This window comes from Carcharodon carcharias, chromosome 16 (genome assembly GCF_017639515.1).
Source record: "Carcharodon carcharias isolate sCarCar2 chromosome 16, sCarCar2.pri, whole genome shotgun sequence".
In the NCBI taxonomy this organism is placed as follows: Eukaryota; Metazoa; Chordata; class Chondrichthyes; order Lamniformes; family Lamnidae; genus Carcharodon; species Carcharodon carcharias.
The window spans coordinates 9,599,803-9,621,027 of record NC_054482.1 but is presented as its reverse complement, the minus strand read 5'-3'; the positions used below and the strand labels follow the sequence as shown (position 1 = coordinate 9,621,027).

The 21,225-nt window shown below is 40.7% G+C and overlaps 1 protein-coding gene across 5 annotated transcripts in view; it reads right to left on the bottom strand.

The window, feature by feature from the left end:
* cdc14ab (cell division cycle 14Ab) overlaps positions 1-21,225 on the bottom strand; it is a 242,079-nt gene that overhangs the window by 128,917 nt on the left and 91,937 nt on the right. For all 5 annotated transcript variants that reach the window (XM_041207693.1, XM_041207689.1, XM_041207691.1 and 2 more), the window contains exon 4: positions 19,600-19,692. In XM_041207693.1, the coding sequence (XP_041063627.1) occupies positions 19,600-19,692 (93 nt within the window). The remainder of the gene's footprint in view (positions 1-19,599; positions 19,693-21,225) is intronic.

Genomic DNA, 21,225 nt, shown 5'->3' with positions numbered 1-21,225 from the left:
TCTTAATTAGCACATTCGTTTAGATAATATCACCAACTTCAACACCTCTGTGTTCTTTTATTCTTTTGTCTGTGACATCTTTTGATGATCTGCTTTTATCACTGCTTGCTTGTCCCGACAACAACACCCCTCCACCTCCACCTTAAACCAGCTTATATTTCACCCCCCTCCTTGTAAAGAAAAATCAATTCTGTTGAAGGGTCATGAGGACTCGAAACGTCAACTCTTTTCTTCTCCACCGATGCTGCCAGACCTGCTGAGTTTTTCCAGGTAATTCTGTTTTTGTTTTAAGTAGAACAAATCCTTGTTGAGTTGTTAGTACTCAAAAGGTTAAACTGGATGCATTTACTTGCCTTGTGGAAGATAATGTTATATTCCTACAGTAAGTGTGTATTAGTTTAAAGCCATTTTTAAAAAAAGTCAAATCTGCTAAAACAAACTTGATTTTGTTCAACATAAAAAGTTGAATTTTAAATGAAGCAGTTCAATAAACTGAGAACTAAGTAAAAAGCATATTTGTAGCTTTATCTAGTTCCTTCCAAAAAGGGTTTGCTTTGAGCCACATGATGAATTTGCATTTATAGAGCACCTTAAGCCCCAAGGAATGTCAAAGAATTTCACTAATAAATAATTTATTTAAAGTAAAGTAGTCACTTATTTAGGAAAACATGACAGGCAATTGCTCACAGAAAAATATCACAGACATTTTGTGTGGCTGTGATCAAGGAAGGAATGCTAATCAAAACAGCAGAATTCCTTTTTTTCCCCCAACTGTGCCAAAAACCTTTACAGACATCCAAACAAGCAACTAAGGCTTCAGTTTAACAGACTGCATTCCCAGTGATGCACCAAAGGGTCAGCCTAGACTATGCACTCAGCCTGGATTGAAAACTTGAATCCGTAATCTTCTGACTCATCTGAGAATGTTATCAGAGGAAAATAGCTTGAACATTATTAGAGTTCAAACTGAGTTGAAAGAAGTATTTAGCACAAAAGAAAAGGCAGATTGGAGCTCTTTGAAAGCAGTTTACCAATATAGATGAAATTAGTTCAGTTCAAGATCATATGTGCTAGCAAGGATTAATAGATGAAAGAGCTATGAAGAAGCCAGAACATGCAATCTGTCTGAACAAAATCAGAATTCCACCCCCCCCGCCCCGCCCCAACCCCCATGGTCCAAAGAACATAGGCAAAATCAAAATGTTGGGATAGATGCATCATTTCAAGAAATTTGGCAGCCTTTGCATCACAAACCAGTAATAAATACATTGTATCTGCTGGAGCAAGTTCTCATTTCATATACACCATAAGCTTCCAGGCTGACTTGGGCTTCCACAGGGAGCTTGCTGAAGAGGGGGAGGTACTTCCATCCAAAAGATCACAGGGCTATGACTAGTTAAATGCAAATAGCCACTCAAATTCAAAACAACACAGTAAGAAGTGGTCAACCCAAACAGTACATGTTCCTGTTCATCCTTCACTTACTCCTAATTCCATTCTCCCTCCTCCTCTTCTTCCGGCTTCTCCCATGTTACCTGGGGTCGCCACAATGTTGGTTGATCAGCCTTCTCCATCTCCTACTGTCAGTCACCAATTCATCTTCCAATCCCACAGCGTTTAAGTCTCTCACCACTGCATCTTTCCATTTGGTCTTGGGACTTCTCCTTTCAGACAGTCCCATTTCCATCACTCACCTCACCACATTTCCTCTCACTCCCCACAACAGATGGCCAAACCATTTCCATCTCTTTTTGGCTACTTTCTTCAATGCTCTCACAACCTTCATTGACCCCTGATGTGCTGGCTCCTGATCTTGTCATTCCTTCATCACAGCCATCTCAGCATCTGCATCTCATCAGTAACCTGTCATTGTTCCTTCTTTTTAACGTTGCGCAAAGTTTCTGCACTACATAACAAGTCTGGTCTCATAATTGTCCTGGAAAAATTTCCAGGGTTAGGGTTAGTGCAATAATTTAGCACACAACACTCCACTGCACTTCAAATTACTCAAACCAGAGCTAAACTAAACTGTTACTTAATTTCCATACTTTCATCTTCTACTACCACTGACCCCAGGTACTCAAAACAACTCACTTTCTCCAGATGATCTTTATACCTTCACTCTGATTGTTTGCCCTCGGCTCAAACTGACAGTCTATAAACTCGGTCTTTGGTCCAACAATCTTCACAGCCCAGTCTTCCAATGCTTTTCTCCAGTTCTCCAGATACTGTCATGTCTCATCATCCCCATCACATAGCTCGATGTCATCTGCAAACGTTGACCACAGCACTTCCCGTCTCACGTGCTCAGTTAGAACATCCATGACAATCAGGAAGAGGAAGAGGTTCAGTATGATCCTTGGTGTAATCCAACTTTGGCTTTGAAACTCTCTCCCACTTCATTGCTTCTTACTCTTGTCTAGCACTCATTGTACGTGTCCTATCACGGTCATGCATACTTCTCGCGGACACCACTACTTCTAGCACATCTCCAGACTTCCTCCCTACGCATCCAGTCATAAGCTTTCTCTAGATTAATGAATACAATCATGCTGCGTTGGCCTTCCTGATATTTCACCATACGTGTTGCTTCTTCCTGGCATGAACCCAAACTGACCTTTCCGCTATTTTTTCCCCACAGGCTCTGCTCCATGACTCTCTCCCATGTCTTAAAAAGGTATGTGGTAGGAGTTCAATTCCTTAGCTGTGGTTGTTTTTGCAATCTTGAAGGTCTTTCTTTCCTTTGAATATTGGTACCAAAATGCTTTACCTCCAAGCTCTCGGGATTTTCTCTTATAACACAATTGAGTAGCTTGTTCAGGACCTGGACTCCATATTCACTTAGTCTTTACTAGGTCTGGTATTTGATCGGGTCCTACTGCTTGCAGTTTTTCCATTCCTTTTAGTGCTGTTCTGACTTCTTAGCCACCATTGCTCGACTTGTAGCCAGCTCTTCTGTCATTGATCTTGAGTTTTCTTTGTTCATAAGCCAATTAAAATGTTTGTCCTACCTCTTTGATTTCTCCTCATTCACTAAAGGTTCCTCGGCCTGCATCCTTGATTTTATGTATATTTCACATTTTATATTTCCCACATCTTTTATTAACATATTTCTAGCAACTATCTTTTTGTCCCTCTTTGGTATCCAAGGCCACAGAACTTCCTCTAGCAATCATTTTCTTTGCGCTTTTTGCATTGTTCTTTAAATCCTGACTGCTTCTACTTCAACAGTTGCTTCTTTTCTTTTACTACACTTCTGTTTTTCATTCCATCGCTAAAGTTTCTTTCCCCTCAACAAGTCTCCTTCCCAGCCTTTCTCCTCCCTGATGATACTTCACACACTTCTTCGCCAGTTTTCCTAATCCATTCTGCAGAGTTCCACTAGGCTTCCGCGGTGTCTGTTGTAACTTCTATTTCTCTTAGCTGTCTCTCTATCTGCTCTCCGAATTCCCTCTTCCCTTGAAGATCTTTGAGCTTCCACCTCTGTCTTCCTCTTGTCTGGTGCCCTTTTGTTTTCTTTGCAATCAGCTCTGACATCAGCAGTCTATGTTGGATGCTCAGTGCCTTGTTTGGGAAGACTTTGCAGTTTTTTTTGCTTCCTTTGCATATTCTTTTCTAATTATGATGCAGTGAAGCTCTATTTCTCCGCCACCACTGTTGAAGGCTATGAAGTGATTTCTGCAATCAGTTGTTTAGTATTTCCAATTATCATGACATGGCAAACTCCAGGATCTTGCCTCCTTCATTTGCTACTCCAGAACAGTGTCCACCAGAATCCTGTCCACCATGGATAACCTTATATCTCACTCTCTTTCTCTCCCCATATGTCCATTTAGGTCACCTGCCAACACTAGCCTGTTACTGTTTGGTATTGTTTGAATTGTGTTATCCATCTGTTCCCAGAATTCTTCTTTCTCCTCTGGTCCACACCTGCTGTGGTGCAGAACAGCTAACTATGTTCCACATTCTGCCCCAATTTCTAGTTTAACTTTGAAGATTCTGAACACTGCCAGCAACTTGTTCTTCATTTCCTAGCTTAGTACTATTCCAACACCGTTTCTTCTCCTATCCTGTTCATGGTAGTGAAATTTATATCCAATGCCAAGAATCCTTCCACTTTGTTTCCTGGAAACCCACGATTTGTATTGCTTTTCTCACTATCAGGTCAGTTTACTTCACTACTTCTCCCTGTCAGGCTACCAGCATTTAGATTTGGTCATCTTTTCGCCTCTACTTCAGGCTATCTTCTTTAGTCATCCTTGTCCACTGGAAGGCAACCCGTGCCCCATTCTTCACAGGGTTAGGGCAGGGACCCTGCGCTTTGCATGTAAGGCAAGGCCTATACATCAGTGCCATTTCCATTCATATCAACTTCATACCAGCTATCATTTGGTGGGCAATTTTCCAGTTGGGTGCCCTTTCTGCTGCTCACACTTTCCATTTTCCAGGCTCGTTACCAGCACTGATACACGCTGGTTTGTCTGCGCCACGTGGTGCACCATTTTTCCATACCCCTTTATTCCACGTGCTTTCTGCCAGCTAGCTAACCTATTCTTTAAAAGTTGAAATGCTCTCTTCTTTAACTGGTAGTACATTCCGCTACCATGTTGAAAAAAAGTCCCAACATTTTGACTTATTAACATGACTTAGACTTAGTAGCTCCCAAGTCTAAGGGTTGCACGAGGCAAAGCACTCCATTCTCTCCTACCCACAGCCAATGTTCTCATGTCACTCCAGCAAGCTGGAAATCTCCGGTGACAGTCTGGCATTAGTTCATCTTGGGTCACCCTCTTTTTCTACATCCAGCCTGCATGACATGATGGGCAGACCACAATGACATAAGTTGGGTGACATGGTCAAGCCAGTTTTTGCAGATGGATAAAACTGGAGGTGGTCCTGACCATTTTCGTGCTTCAGGGTTGGGTATAAAGTCCCACCAGTGTATGCCTAGAATCCTTCAACAACAGCAGGTATCAAAGGCTTCCAAGTTTCATAACAATACAGGGGGGGTGGAGAGCACATTTGCATTGTAGAATCCAAGCGTTTTACTTCCACCACAGACAGCGTTGTACTGTTCCGACTAATGTTCAGGTGGTGGACAGCTGATATTGCTTTACCTATTGTCATGAAGCTGTGTGTGTGTGTGTGTGTGTGTCTTAACTGGATTAAAGCCAGCTGGTCGAGAGGCTTTGATGTATAGAAAGAAGCAGGTTGGAAATAGTGATTAGATAAACATGGTGAAAACATAGGTGTCAAGGGGGCAATTGAATAAGCCATTCAAAAGAACAGGTGAAATCTTGCACCTAGCTAGAAGATGCCAAGCAATGTATTTAATTTTATTAGCTTACTAATAAAATTGGTGGAATCAAATGATGTTATTATTAGAAAGGGTAAAATTAAAAAAGTCTAGCAATACAATGGAAACTTCACATTCAAAGAGAAAGATACGTATGAAAGGAGATTGTGTAAAGGAGAGGCATTTTAAGATCCATCAAATGTAAGAAGCCTCCGGTCTGTAAACCTTAAGTCTGTCTGCAAGAGCCCAGAGCTGAAAGAAACTTATTTTGAATGCATGCTCTGCCAGGTGTCTCTTTAAATCTATAAGATTTATTGTTGCCTTAACGGGGATGCATTTGAGAGTTAGATTAATTAGGGGACTTTTGTAGTTATTATAGTAGTTCTTCTGTAGACATATGTGTTTACAATCTTTTTATTAATAAATGCTTCATTTAATTTTATGAAAAATAACCTCGGGACTCAGTGGTCTTATTACTACTGGATTCAAAGCCTGCACCTCGAAACATACAAATTGCAAAAATGGGTTATGACAGTTGTTTCAAGTTTCCCTCTGGGATTTGACCATTGGCTGTGTCATAATATTATTCTCACATTAAGCTCTTTGTCTATGGCTTCCCAAATATTAATAGAACTGCCCAGATGGGTGATGTCCTCTACGGTGTCAATAATTGTTTATTCTGTGGTCTTTACCCTGTAAATCTTTCTCTTATCCCTTGTTTATTGTATGAATGCGCAGGCGGCTATGTAATGACACCCCGCCCACATTTTGTGTGTAGAAATAAACTAACCCTCCGGGTTCTTCCTATCTAAAGTTTGCAGTGGGGTTATTAATATAAATTGGATCATACCAAATTGGGAAATACGCCTCCGCTTATAAAAGGAGGAAACTGAAATCAAAACACTTTGTTTACAGTTTCCTGTTGCTTGTTGGTGGTTTCCAGTCATATATTCATGACACACCCCCATCAAAAAATGAACAGTCATAATTTTAATACAGCTTCATTTTTAATACTCATCTCACACTATCACCTATACTTATTACACTTTTATGTTACCAGATGCATGCATTAACATAATATATACACAAAAGTCCTTGCCTTCAACAGAAATCATTCCAGTTCCATGTCCAGGTTTTCTTTAAAAAACATCCAATTTTCCCTTAAGCTTCAAATGCTTGATAACACATCTGCAAACAGATTTTTTCTACCAGCAACATGTATAATTCATAGATTAAATGATTGTAATAGTAGACTCCACCTGAAAAGTCTTGCACTTTTGACTCAAAATTTGTCCAAAAACTTCAAAGGATTGTGGTCTGTATAAACAATTGTTTGACCAATTGAGTGCCACATAGATGTCAAAATGCTGCAGTGCTAACACCAAACCCAACATCTTTTCATTCATTGAATATCTTCTGTTGTGCATTCAACTTCTGTGAAAAATACCCTACCAGTTTTTCAATTCCAGTGTCATCTTCTTGTAACAGTATGGCCCCAATGACTATATCGCTTGCACCAACAGCCAACTTAAATTGCTTGGCATAATTGGGTACTGCCAAAACTGGTGTCGTAGTTAATACACTTCTCAAACTATCAAATGACTTCTGACTCTCCAGTGTCCGTTGAAGTTTCTTGTTCTTTTTTGATAGTTCAGTCAGTAGAGCTAAAATTTGGCACAAATTTGCAGTAAAACCCACTCATGCCCAGAAATCTCAAAACTTCCCAGTGCTTACAACAAAATGAGAAATCCATGATAGCTGTGACTTTCACATTTCTCAGAGCCACCTTACCATATGCAATGGTATGGCCTACAAACGTAACTTGCGCTTTTGCAAGTTCACTTTTAGACAAGTTCATCATCAAATTAGCTTCTTGTAATTAAGAAAATGATTCTTCCAGATGCTGTAAATGCTCCTCCCACGTCTGACTGAAAACTATCAGGTCATCAATATAAACAGCACAATTGCTTAGACCTGCAATTACTTTGTTTGTCAGTCTTTGAAATGTCATAGGTGCATTCTTCATACCAAATGGCATGACTTTAAACTGGTATAGTCCATTTGGCTTCACGAAAGCCAATATCTCCTTTGCTCTTTCCGACAACGGTACCTGCCAATATCCTTTTAGCAAGTCAATCTTTGTGATAAATTTCAATTATCCCACTTTCTCAATGCAATCTTCCAAACGTGGTATAGGATAGGAATCAGCTTTTGTTATAGTCCACACACAGGCTGTGTGTTCCATCCGGTTTCTGTACCGGCACAATAGACGAACTCCAGTTACTGCAACTAGACTCAATAATATCATTTTGAAGCAGGAAGTCAATTTATTTTTGTACTTGTGATAACAATTTTGCCAGATTTAATCTATGTTGGCTTATCTAAGATGAAACCTGTTCAGGCATATCGTGTACAGCTAAATCTGTCTTCCCCAACTTATTCCCACAAATAGATGTGTGTGTGTGTGTGTGTGTGTCTGCAATAGCTTTTCCAAATCACTGACACTTGTTTGGAAGATAATTCAACATTGCATTTAAATTTTCAAGCACCCCCTCATTATCCAATTTGATTAGAGGAAAATCAATTACAGAATCCTGCATTTCTACCTCTTTCTCATCATCCACCATCACTGATACCTCTTCGTTCCTCTTCATTGTCAAAGTACTTCTTAAGCAAATTTACATGACACCCTCTGCTTCTTTCTTCTATCTGGAGTATTTAGTAAATAATTTACTTCACTCAATTTCTTTTCAGTTGTGTAAGACCCACTAAACCTCGCATTTAATGAATCACCTAGTACTAGTAACAGAACTAGCACTTTCTCTCCAGAAACAAAACTGCTAGCTTTAGCTTTCTTATCTGCCTTCAGTTTCAAATCGCTTGCTGTGATATCTTTAAATGTTCCCTGGCCAACTCACATGCTCTGTTCAATCTTTCCCTGAAATTTGATACCTAATCCATGAGGATAGTTTCTGAATTTTGACCCACCAATTTCTCATGAATCAAATTTCAGTGGCCCCTTTACCTCATGACTATAAACTAGTTGAAAAGGGCCAAAACCAGTCAATGCATTAGGAGCATATCTAATAGCAAACAACAAGAATGGAATTCCTCTATCCAAATCCTGTGGGTAATCCTGACAGTACGCTCTCATCATCGTTTTTAAAATTTGATGCCATCTTTCTTAAGCTTCTTGTGACTCTGGATGATAAGCTGTTGACAAACTATTTTATTCTCAAACTGTTCACTACTTCCTTAAACAGCTGTGACAAAACTTGAACCCTGATCTGATTGTAGTTCCTTAGGTAAAGCATATCTTGTAAAAAATTTAGTTAACTCCTCCACAATCTTCTTAGCTGTAATATTTCTTAAAGGTATCGCTTCAGGAAACCTGGTAGACACATCTATTATTGTCAGTAAGCACTGATTTCCACTTTTAGTTTTAGGGAGGGGTCCTACACAATCAATCATGACCCTGGTAAAAGATTCTTCAAATGCTGGCTTAATCCCTTCTTGTTGTTTCACTGTTACCAGGCATGTATGACAGGTTCCACAGAATTTGACTACATCCCTATGCAATCCTGGCCAATAAAAACACCTCTGCACCTTTTCCTGTGTCTTTCTAATTCCTAAATGTCCCCCACATTGGAATTTCATGAGCAATTCGCAGAATCTCATTTCTATACACTAATGGGATAACAATCTGATGCACCTCACTCCAGCTTTCATTTGCTGAGACATGATCCAGCCTCCATTTTCTCATTAAAATAACACCCTAAAGTAATAACATACTGGAATATATTTTGCTTCTATTTCTGAGTAAGCTTTTTGATATAACTGTTTGAATTGCAAATATCTTTTCTGTAATTCCACTAACCTCGAGTTAAACACTTCAGCTGAATTGTCCTGTAGTCTTTCCTCCAGAATGTTATCAAACACAGTACCAGCAGTACCAGCTAATTGGATTTCGACACCTTCTTCTTGCCTTTGAACTGCCCGCCCTTGTTTTTCTTGCTTCAACCTGCGTGCCTGTGATCTCGTTACCACACAATCTGGAAACAATCCAGGATGCTCCTTCTGTAACACCTCTGTTGAAAACACTTCGCCAGGCTGCTCAACTACCTCTATAGGCATCACCACATTCGTGGTCCAGCTATACCACTACCCAGAATAAATTGAACCCCTGCAATGGGGGATTTTTTCCACAACTCCAATAACTTCACCGTCTTCCATTTGCTCTTTAAATTTAACTTCCACAAGGGGATAGGTTTAGCATCCCCATGAACCCCACTTATTATCTCCTGCAATACTCCCTCTGAACAGATATCACTATCCCACAATATTAAGGATTGTCTCAATTTTAACATCTTTACCTACTCCACCCTGTACACATGCAAGGTCTTTCCCTTCATACATTCAGTCTTTAAATATTTCTGCAACCTGCTACTCAGAATTCTCTTGGGTAAACTGTGAACGCATTCCCACTTCTTCATCTATCATTGTTTTTCCCTGTTTCACCTGTACACACACCATTGGTTTCTCCTGTGCCTGAACCTCAGAACCCTTGTACTTATACTTCCAGAACTTTTCTGCACATCAATAATTCCAACAGATTCTCCCTGCAATTTCCAACATACTGACTTCATGTGCCCCATTTAATTACAATGAAAACACAATTTGAGTGTCACTTCTACCTTCAGCACCTTCCTTTTTATTCTGAGAAAAAGCTTCCTGGGAATTTCCTGCAACTCCTTCTCTTTCCCAACAACCTACCTTCCTTCCTTTCACCTTCCCACTTTCTATCCTTTTCGGATTTAAAAGGGTGATGAGAAAAGGTTTAGCTCTGTGGACTAACTCAATCATTAGCCACCTCTGCTGCTTGTCTTACAGACTCAACTCTCTGTTCCTCCACATGAATTCTCACTAACGAAGGGATTGAGTCTTTAAATTCTTCCAAAAGAATGATTTGTCGAAGAGTTGCATATGTGCCTCTATTTTTAAACGCCTGTATCCACCGGTCAAAATTATTTTGTTTTACTCTTACCACTGATCAAAATTATTTGTTTTACACTCTCAAACTCAATATAAAAGTTTTCCCAGGCTGTTTTCTCATATTCCTAAATTTCTGCCTGAATGCTTCAGGAATCAACTCATATGCACTCAAAATAGCCTTTTTTCACCACATCATAATTCACCGATACTTCAGATAGCAAAGTATATACCTCATGTGCTCTACCCACCAACTTATGACTGTAACAATAACATCCACTTTTCCTGTGGCCTTTTCATCTGTTTAGCTATCTTCTCAAATGAAATAAAGAATGCTTCAATATCTTTTTCCTCAAACTTTGGAAGAGCTTGTACAAATTTAAACATCTCCCCACTGGGTTCTGCTCTGGAGATAAGTCCTTCCTCACCTACTGGCATCGCTCTTTTAACTGCCAATATTTTCAGTTGAAATTCTCTCTCCCCTGTTTCCCTATCTTCACAATTTCTAACTCCCTTTGAAAATGCCCTCTTTCGTTTGTTTCTAAATTCAATTTTTTCAGTTCCTTTGCTTGTTCAAGTTCAAGTGTCTTCCTTTGTAACTGAAATTTCATGTCCTCCAGCTGTGACTCACTTGTGTCAGGTAACACTTTGAACTGTAGATGCTGTGCTATACCTTTAATTATATCTGACTTCCTAGGCCCTGCACATAACCCCAATTATAATTTATCCGCCAACTCTGTTAACTTGCACTTGGATACATTTTGTAACCCAGGGTTATACTTTCTACTCCCAGACATGCCTTAGCTGTTGCCAAAGCTATCGTGCAGTCTCATCACTTATAAAAAATACCTCAACTCCTGAATTCAAGTGCTTCTCGTACTCATAACCTTAAGATTCACCAATCCCAAACCAATCAAGGAATCAGAAATATTTTGATCACGGACGAGCTCCCAATATAATCCCAGACAGGCCCCCAATTGTTATGACATAGCAGTTGGTAAAGGCTGAGTTGTTTAACTCCAAGGGAAACTTGAAAAAATATCATAATCTACATTTTCAATTGCTACATTTGAGATGCAGTTCTGAATTCAAGAATAAAACCACCAAGCCTCGAAGGTTTTTTTTATATATAAAACTAAACATTTATTAATTTAACAAATTAAACAGATACATATGTCTACAAATTACTACCATAATAACTTTTAAACAAACTCCAAATTAATCACTCCCAGGTAAATCTTCACCAAGGCAACAATAACCCATAGACTTTAAACAAACACTAGGCAAAGCACACTTGACCTTACAAATGTGAAATGAGATTCCTTTCAATTGGTTTCCTTTGCAGACAGTTGTAGGCTTAGAGGCTGGTTAGATCTTAAATGCCTGACTTATACACACAAACACCTTTCTGTTTATACTTAACGTCCCCTTTGTATTACTAGGTTTTTAAGTTTTATCTGTTCAAACAATAATATCCTTTCATTCCACCAATTTTATTAGTAATATAAACCCATTACTTGGCTTCTCCCAGCCAGGTGCAAGATTTCACCCATTCTGGTTTATTTAAAAATGCAAATTGCACTTTACCTTTTAACTTCCTTACATTTATCTAATTAATGTCAAAACAACTATACATCAAAGCACCCAGACTAGCTGGCTTTAATCCAAATAAGACACAGACAGACCCTACTACAATTCCAATTTAATAATAATTCCCAATAACATTATAGACATTAATATCTCTTCATGACACCAGTATAGATGACTTCAACAATGAGATAGGCACACAGAGATTAATTAATCTTGTAGGCGATGGTATAGAAGTCCAGACGTACCAGTAGAAACAGCATAGATGGGGCCAGACATTCGAACCTGGACAGATCCCTTTTTCTCTGCTGCTGCTTAGTCGGTAGAAAGATGGCAGACTGACTTGTAGTCCAGCAAGATAGTATAACTGGTTCTCCCATCTCTCCGTTTTGGCTTTCACAAAGGGTGTATATTTCTTTGTCCAGGTTCTTGAGATTCTTAATGTTCCAACCATTAAGAATTTGAAAGGAAGGTTGCAGGGTCCATTGTCCTAGCAGTCAAATCATCCCCAGTTGCTCAGGCTTGGCTTATGAAATGGAGATGGATTTATATAACTCCCTTTGAATTTGATCTCTGCAGTCCACAGGGACCATTCGCATCTTTTCAGAGATGACGAGGCACAAATTGCTTTGATACTGCCAGATTAGCTCCTATTGTTCGAAGGTCACATCTAGACATAGCTTCAATCATTTTAAAAGTTCATTGTCCCGTCTTAAATTAGCCATGATGATGAGTGTAACTTAGCCCCATTACAGACTTTGCAGAATCAGAGAAAAAATGTAATTCTATTTCATTGCCTCTCACCTCCCATCCAGTAACAGAAAGGTGTTTTGATTTTGATTTCCCCCTTTATAAGTAGTGGGAAATCAAGTAGTAGCATATTTACCAATGCCTCAATTTTGGTGTGATCCAATTTCTATTAACAACCTCACAGCAAACTCAAAATTCTGTTCACCCCAAGGGTTAGTTTATTCACGCACACTCAGAATGCGGGAGGGGTGTGTCACTACCTAGCACCCTGTGCATTCATACATAAAAAGGAGGGATATAAAAAGGTTTACAGGGCAAAAACACAAGAATAATCAATAAATTATCGTTTCACGTGAGCCCAGAATCAAAGTCCAATGGTGTATTCTTCCAGAGATTGACAGGTCGAAAACTCATGCTGGATAATTCACTTTTCCAGTACAGATGACTTCCACGATAAAGAGAGGCACACATATGAGCTAAAAACAAAAACAGAATTACCTGGAAAAATTCAGCAGGTCTGGCAGCATCGGCGGAGAAGAAAAGAGTTGACGTTTCGAGTCCTCATGACCCTTCAACAGAACTAGGTGAATCCAAGGAAGGGGTGAAATATAAGCTGGTTTAAGGTGGGGGGGGGAAGAGAAGTGGAGGGGGGTGGTGTGGTTGTAGGGACAAACAAGCAGTGATAGAAGCAGATCATCAAAAGATGTCACAGGCAAAAGAACAAAAGAACACAGAGGTGTTGAAGTTGGTGATATTATCTAAACGAATGTGCTAATTAAGAATGGATGGTAGGGCATTCAAGGTATAGTTCTAGTGGGGGTGTGGGGGGGGGGGGGAGCATAAAATATTTAAAAATATTTAAAAATAATGGAAATAGGTGGGAAAAGAAAAATAATTTATTGGAAAAAACAAAAGGAAGGGGGAAGAAACAGAAAGGGGGTGGGGATGGAGGAGGGAGTTCAAGATCTAACGTTGTTGAATTCAATATTCAGTCCGGAAGGCTGTAAAGTGCCTAGTTGGAAGATGAGGTGTTGTTCCTCCACTTTACGTTGGGCTTCACTGGAACAATGCAGCAGGCCAAGGACAGACATGTGGGCAAGAGAGCAGGGTGGAGTGTTAAAATGGCAAGCGACAGGGAGGTTTGGGTTATTCGTGCCGACAGACTGCAGGTGTTCTGCAAAGCGGTCACCCAGTTTACGTTTGGTCTCTCTAATGTAGAGGAGACCGCATTGGGAGCAACGAATACAATAGACTAAGTTGGGGGAAATGCAAGTGAAATGCTGCTTCACTTGAAAGGAGTGTTTGGGCCCTTGGACGGTGAGGAGAGAGGAAGTGAAGGGGCAGGCATTACATCTTTTGCATGGGCATGGGGAGGTGCCATAGGTGGGGGTTGAGGAGTAGGAGGTGATGGAGGAGTGGACCAGGGTGTCCCGGAGGGAACGATCCCTACTGAATGCCGACGGGGGGGTGAAGGGAAGATGTGTTTGGTGGTGGCATCATGCTGGAGTTGGCGGAAATGGCGGAGGATGATCCTTTGAATGCGGAGGCTGGTGGGGTGATAAGTGAGGACAAGGGGGACCCTATCATGTTTCTGGGAGGGAGGAGAAGGTGTGAGGGCGGATGTGCGGGAGATGGGCCGGACACAGTTGAGGGCCTTGTCAACGACCATGGGTGGAAAACCTCGGTTAAGGAAGAAGGAGGACATGTCAGAGGAACTGTTTTTGAAGGTAGCATCATCGGAACAGATGCGACGGAGGCGAAGGAACTGAGAGAATGGGATGGAGTCCTTACAGGAAGCGGGGTGTGAGGAGCTGTAGTCGAGGTAGTTGTGGGAGTTGGTAGGCTTATAATGGATATTGGTGGACAGTCTATCACCAGAGATTGAGACAGAGAGGTCAAGGAAGAGAAGGGAAGTGTCAGAGATGGACCATGTGAAAATGATGGAGGGGTGGAGATTGGAAGCAAAATTGATAAATTTTTCCAAGTCCCGACAAGAGCATGAAGCAGCACCGAAGTAATCATCGATGTACCGGAGAAAGAGTTGTGGAAGGGAACCGGAGTAGGACTGGAACAAGGAATGTTCCACATACCCCATAAAAGAGACAGGCATAGCTGGGGCCCATGTGGGTACCCATAGCCATATCTTTTATTTGGAGGAAGTGAGAGGAGTTGAAGGAGAAATTGTTCAGTGTGAGAACAAGTTCAGCCAGACGGAGGAAAGTACTGGAGGATGGGGATTGTTCGGGCCTCTGTTCGAGGAAGAAGCTAAGGGCCCTCAGACCATCCTGGTGGGAGATGGAGGTGTAGAGGGATTGGACGTCCATGGTGAAGAGGAAGCGGTTGGGGCCAGGGAACTGGAAATTGTTGATGTGACGTAAGGTGTCAGAGGAATCATGGATGTAGGTGGGGAGGGACTGGACAAGGGGAGAGAGAAGGGAGTCAAGATAACGAGAACTAAGTTCTGTGGGCCAGGAGCAAGCTGACACGAGCGGACTACCGGGACAGTTCTGTTTGTGGATTTTGGGTAGGAGATAGAAGCGGGCCGTCCGAGGTTGGGCGACTATCAGGTTGGAAGCTGTGGGAGGAAGATCCCCAGAGGAGATGAGGTCAGTGACAGTCCTGGAAACAATGGCTTGTTGTTCAGTGGTGGGGTCATGGTCCAGGGAGAGGTAGGAGGAAGTGTCTGCGAGTTGACGCTCAGCCTCCGCGAGGTAGAGGTCAGTGCGCCAGACAACAACAGCACCACAATTGTCAGCGGGTTTGATGACAACGTCAGGGTTGGACCTGAGAGAACGGAGTGCAGTAAGTTCAGAGAGAGAGAGAGAGAGAGAGATTAGAATGGGTGAGAGGAGCAGAGAAATTGAGACAACTAATGTCGCGTCGACAGTTCTCAATGAAAAGATCAAGAGAAGGTAAGAATCCAGAGGGAGGGGTCCAGGTGGAGGGAGAATATGGGAGGTGGGTAAAAGGATCCGTTGAACGGGGAGAGGACTCCTGCCCAAAGAAGTGAGCCCGGAGACGACGACGATGAAAGAAAAGTTCAGCACCCTGCCGAGCCCGAAATTCATTGAGGTGAGGGCGTAAGGGTATGAAACTAAGTCCTTTGCTGAGCACTGAACATTCAGCATCAGAGAGGGGAAGGTCAGGAGATATAGTGAATACATGGCTGGGGCTGGGACGGAGGGACAGGCAGGGCTGTAGGTTCCTAGATGGGTGTTGGTATCGATGAGTTGTTGGAGCTTGCGTTCCTTAGCACTTGAGAGAAAGAGAAAAAGTTTTTTGTTGAGGCGTCGGATGAGACGAAGAGATGAAGACACAGATGAGTTAGCCTTGTAGGTGATGGTATAGAAGTTTAGAGGTTCCAGTAACAGTGTGGTGGTGGTTTGGTGGGGGGGGTGGGTGAGGCACTCCGAACTGGACAGAGCCCTTTTTGTGCTGCTGCTTTGCAGATAGAAAATGACAGACTGATTTGCAGTACAGCAAGAGAGGATGACTAGTTCTCCCAGCTGGGTTGGCAGGGGCATGTCACATGACTCCCACCTCTCCACCTTTGGCTTTGACAAAGGGTGTATATTCATTTGTCTGTGTTCCTGAGCTTGTTAATGTTCCAACTATTATCAATTTGAAAGGAAGGTTGCAGGGTTCTTTGCCCTAGCAATCAACTCAGCTCCAATTGGTCAGGCTTGCTAATGAAATGGAGATGGCCTTGGTATAATTCCCTTTGAATTTGGTCTCTGCAGTCCACAGAAGTTGTTAGCACCTTTTCAGAGATAACGAAGTAAAAATTTCTTTGATACTGACAGATTAGCTCCTATTGTTTGAAGATCAGAGCCAGACATGGCTTCAGTCATTTTAAAAAGTCATTGTCCTGTTTTGTCTCTTTCATTAAAATATAGCATGAGATCTTAGCCCTGTTACAGTACACTTATCTTGAAAAGTTGAAGACAAGTTAACACTTCCAATAATCCACATATCACTTCCAATAAAGTCCTCGGGCCAACCCAACCCAAATCAATTAATAAACTTGATTAGCACCCCACCCTCACCTTAAATATTTACTCGTTCATCACCAGCACACAAGTGGCAACAGCATGTACCATCTACAAGATGCACTGCAGCAACTCACCAAGGCTCCTTCAACAACACTTTCCAAACCTGCAATCCCTAGCACCAAGAAGGACAAGGGCAGCAGAACACCTCAATTTAGTCTATTGCATTCGCTGCTCCCAATGCGGTTTCCTCTACATTGGAGAGACCAAACGCAGTCTGGGTGACCGCTTTGCGGAACACCTTCGGTCTGTCTGCAAGCATGACCCAGACCTCCCTGTCGCTTGCCATTTCAACACACCACCCTGCTATCATGCCCACATGTCCATCCTTGGCCTGCTGCATTGTTCCAGTGAAGCTCAACGCAAACTGGAGGAACAACACCTCATCTTCCGACTAGGCACTTTACAGCCTTCCAGACTGAATATTGAGTTCAACAATTTTGGATTACGAACTCTCTCCTCCATCCCCACCCACTTTCTGATCCCCTTTCTTCCATTAATTTATATAGATTTTTCTTTTCCCACCTATTTCCATTATTTTTAAATGTATTTCCATCCAATGTTTTATCTCTACCTTTTAGCCTACCTTGATCCCTTTCCCCCACCCCACCCCCACTAGGGCTATCTTTACCTTGCTTGTCCTGCTTTCTACCCTTAATGTCACCTATTATCACGTTCCTTAGATAATATCACCACCTTCAATACCTTTGTCCTTTTGTCAACGACATCTTTTGGTTATCTCCACCTATCACTGGCCCTCTATCCAGTTCTACCTGTCCCATCCCACTTCGCACCGCCCCCCGCCTTAAACCAGCTTATATTTCACCTCTTTTCTACTTTTCCTTAGTTCTGTTGAAGAGTCATACGGACTCAAAACATTAACTGTGTTCCTCTCCGCAGATGCTGTCAGACCTACTGAGTTTTTCCAGGTATTTTTGTTTTGGATTTCCAGCATCCACAGTTTTTTGCTTTTACCATCATCTGCAAGTTCTCTTCCAACTTGGAACTACTGTGTTCTTTCACTTCATTGGGTCAAACCCCTGGGAACTCCCTCAACAGCAAAATGGGCGTTTTCTACGCACATGGACTACAGCTGTTCATGAAGATGGCTCATCATCTTTCTCTGGCCTTGGACACCCATATCTCATGAAAGAATTTTTTTTAAAAAGCAGCAACATATATTTAACTTTGCTGCTCCTGAGGGCAATTTCCATTTTTGATATACAAAAAAATAGGCTTACCATTGATAAAAGCAAATCTACTGCTAGCTGCCTCAGTAAAAGAAGAATGAGGAGCCAACAAGGTAGATTTTGATTCTGGGACTTCTTCAGGTATGAAGAGCAGAGTTGTAGAGACTATTTATTGCCTTCGCAGCAGATTTTAATTGCATCTTGATGAATGTGTGTTTTTCCAATTTGTAGAACAAAATGAGCAGCAGACATTAAATTTGCATCTGAAGTATTGCTATCAAAAGTAGTTTGAAATGAAAGTTACAAAGAAAAAGCAAGTAGAAGAGTTGAATATTCAAAAGTGGAATGCAAAGCTCTTCAGCAACAGTTTGTGAACAAAAGTCTAACTGATACTCAATTATTCTGTTAACAAGCTCACAACATCATGGCCTCACTGCGTTGTACCGTATCGCATTTAAGTATGGGGGGGTGCAGAAATCAATGAAAGAAACACATTGTGTCTGAGGCAGTAACATCAAGCATAGTATATACAAGGGCCCTGATGACACTCAAGATAATCAAAAATCTTGTTCTGACAAATAGCAGTGGAAGAAATGGGTTATATCACGTGTCACAAGGTATAGCAGGGCATAGACATAGCAGGGCACAGACAAGGCATGTTGTTCTAGGTTATGGAATTCCCTCCCTAAATTTCTCCTCCTCACTCCTAATTTAAGTATTTAAAACCTACTACTTTGACCAAGCTTGTCAGGTGACCCAATCTTTATTTGACTCAAGTGTTATCAAACAAAATTTGACACCCTGTGAAATGCTTTGGGATGTTTTACTACATAGGCACCAATTAAATGTTGTTGTTGTAGTGCCGCTCATGAAACTTTATTCCTGTACAAGTAACCACCTTCAGACCAGTATCAATCAAATAACAAGGGATGTGGTAGCATAGTGGTTATGTTACTGGATAGTAATCCAGAAGTATGGTTGAATGATCTGAAGATACAAGTTTGAATCCCACCCAAAGCAGTTGGAGAACTTGAATTCAATTAATTAATTAAATAAATTGGAATTAACAAGTTCATATCTGAGGTCACTGGATTATTGTGTAAAAAAATCAATTGGGCTCACTGATGTCCTTTAGGTAAGGAAATCTACCATACAAGTCTGACCTATATGTGAGTCCAGACAAAAATCAATGTGGTAGATTCTTAGCTTCCTTCTGAAATGGCCTAGTAAGCCACTCACTTGTAAAGAAGATGGCTCACCACAACAACCTTCACAAGGCCAATTAGGAATGAGCAATATTTGCTAGCAATGCAAATAACAGTGAATAAGCCAAAAAGGAACTTTACACATTTAGTGCCTTAAATATATTAAAAGATCCCAAAATATATGAGCAGTGGAAAGGCTTCATCACAGAATTTTGAGTGTAGCAACTGAAGGGTATGACTCAAGATGGATTGTGCTGGGCAGGAGGTAAAATATACAATAGACCAGAGTTGGAAAGCTGGAGCGAAAGAAAATTAGGGGGGGTACGGTGAAGCAATTAAATGAACAAAAAGAGTACATGAAAAGTGAAAGGTTAAAAAGTGCTTTGGAGCTTTCAATATTTAAACTCTGTACTGATTTGGTGTTGAAAGCCCCATCTGCAAAATACCTTCCAATCACAAGGTTTTCATAGTTAAAAAGAGTCAACTCCTTCAAAAATCAGAGAAAAAAAAGTGTAAATAAAACCACCACTTACTGAATAGGCACCAATTAGGAATGCTGCATTAGCTCGTTTTCGTTGATCAAAACTGGTGTAGTGGACAATCTTTTTCCTTGACAAAGTAAATGACTAAGGGGAAAAGAAATTGTTCATGGTAAAAAAAAAATCCATATAGCATTACAAAATATTCAAAAAGCATCTTTACAATAAATTACAAAACCTTGAACTTGGCCATTGTACCTTCCTTAACTCAACAGACAATTCCAAGTACATTTCTCTGCAGTTACGGTTGAACGGGTTGTCAATCTGCATTAAAAACAACAAACCTCCTGAAGATTCCCCATAGCATATCTTGATAAATTAAAAGTCTCTTTCAAGTTCAGGCCTGGAACTGGCATGATATATTTTATATCTTCTCCAGAATCAAAATTAACCTTCCCAGAGAGAACCTGCATACATTAACTGATGTAACCACTGGCATTTTAAACCAAAGACACATAGCTGCACGATTTAAGAAAAAGCTCTAGCAATTGTCCAGTACAAGTTAAACAGATAAAACATGTGTTAAAACATGTATTTTAATGTGAACAATTTTGTCACTAGCTTAGTCATGAAGAATTAGTGACTTAACCTTTAGGTGAAACAGAGTTAAAAAGTTAATACCACTTGGCATCAACAATAGGCTATATTAACGATAAAAAGCTGACCTCAGTGAAGGACACAAAGGATCACATGGTACTTCAATCAATCATGGGTTTTTAAAAAATCCAAGCTCTTAATTCATTTTAGTTAACCATTTCCCCAAATGTCACTTTTAATAGAGAGAAATGAGACTATCCTAGTACTCTTATTTCCACATAACCACACACAATTAAATAGTTACACACAAATTGCATTACTGGCAGGTTACAGGTGCCTTTTAAAAAGTAAAAAATGGCAGATGTGCAAAACTGGCTTAGATGCAGAAAAATTGCTAGTCATTGATTCTACTTGGGGGAAGGAATTATAATTACCTTCCAACAACTTTTTTTGACATGGGAAGTGTCAAGAGTGGCATAAGAATCACAGGTAACTATGAAGACACATATTAAAATGGTGCAAGTCACTGACTCCACAACTTTTTTTTCCTTTCTTTGACCATTTCAAGGTCCCTATGATGTAGATCCAAAACTACAGTGATGCAAGTTGGTGGCCATTTATTTATTTCCCTATTCAGGATTTTGAACATGTAAACTTGTAAACAGCCAGGACTACACTGGTTTCTTCACCTATTATGATGCAAGAGTGGTAATTTAGGGCAATTTCTAAATTATTCCTAAGAAAAAAATGAAGTCAGCCTAACTTTCACTCAAGCATTTAGATCCCTGCCTGATTCAGTCAAATACTCCAGTTTTGAGCACTTTTAATGCCACAGAGCATGAAAGATACGAATAGCTTGAACTCAATTTGAAAGCCTGTCTGACCACCAAGCAGCAGGCAATGATGTCTTATGGATTTGTTTTGCAATTATGTCAGCTGAAATAGTTTTCATACTACACAAATAGCAGCTGGTGTGGATGATTAGTACCTCTCCAGGAACCTGGTTTAAGATCCAGTACATGACGTGATTAGATCCCCGCAATCTCCTAGTTACTCAAAATCCACTTGCACCAACTTCAATCC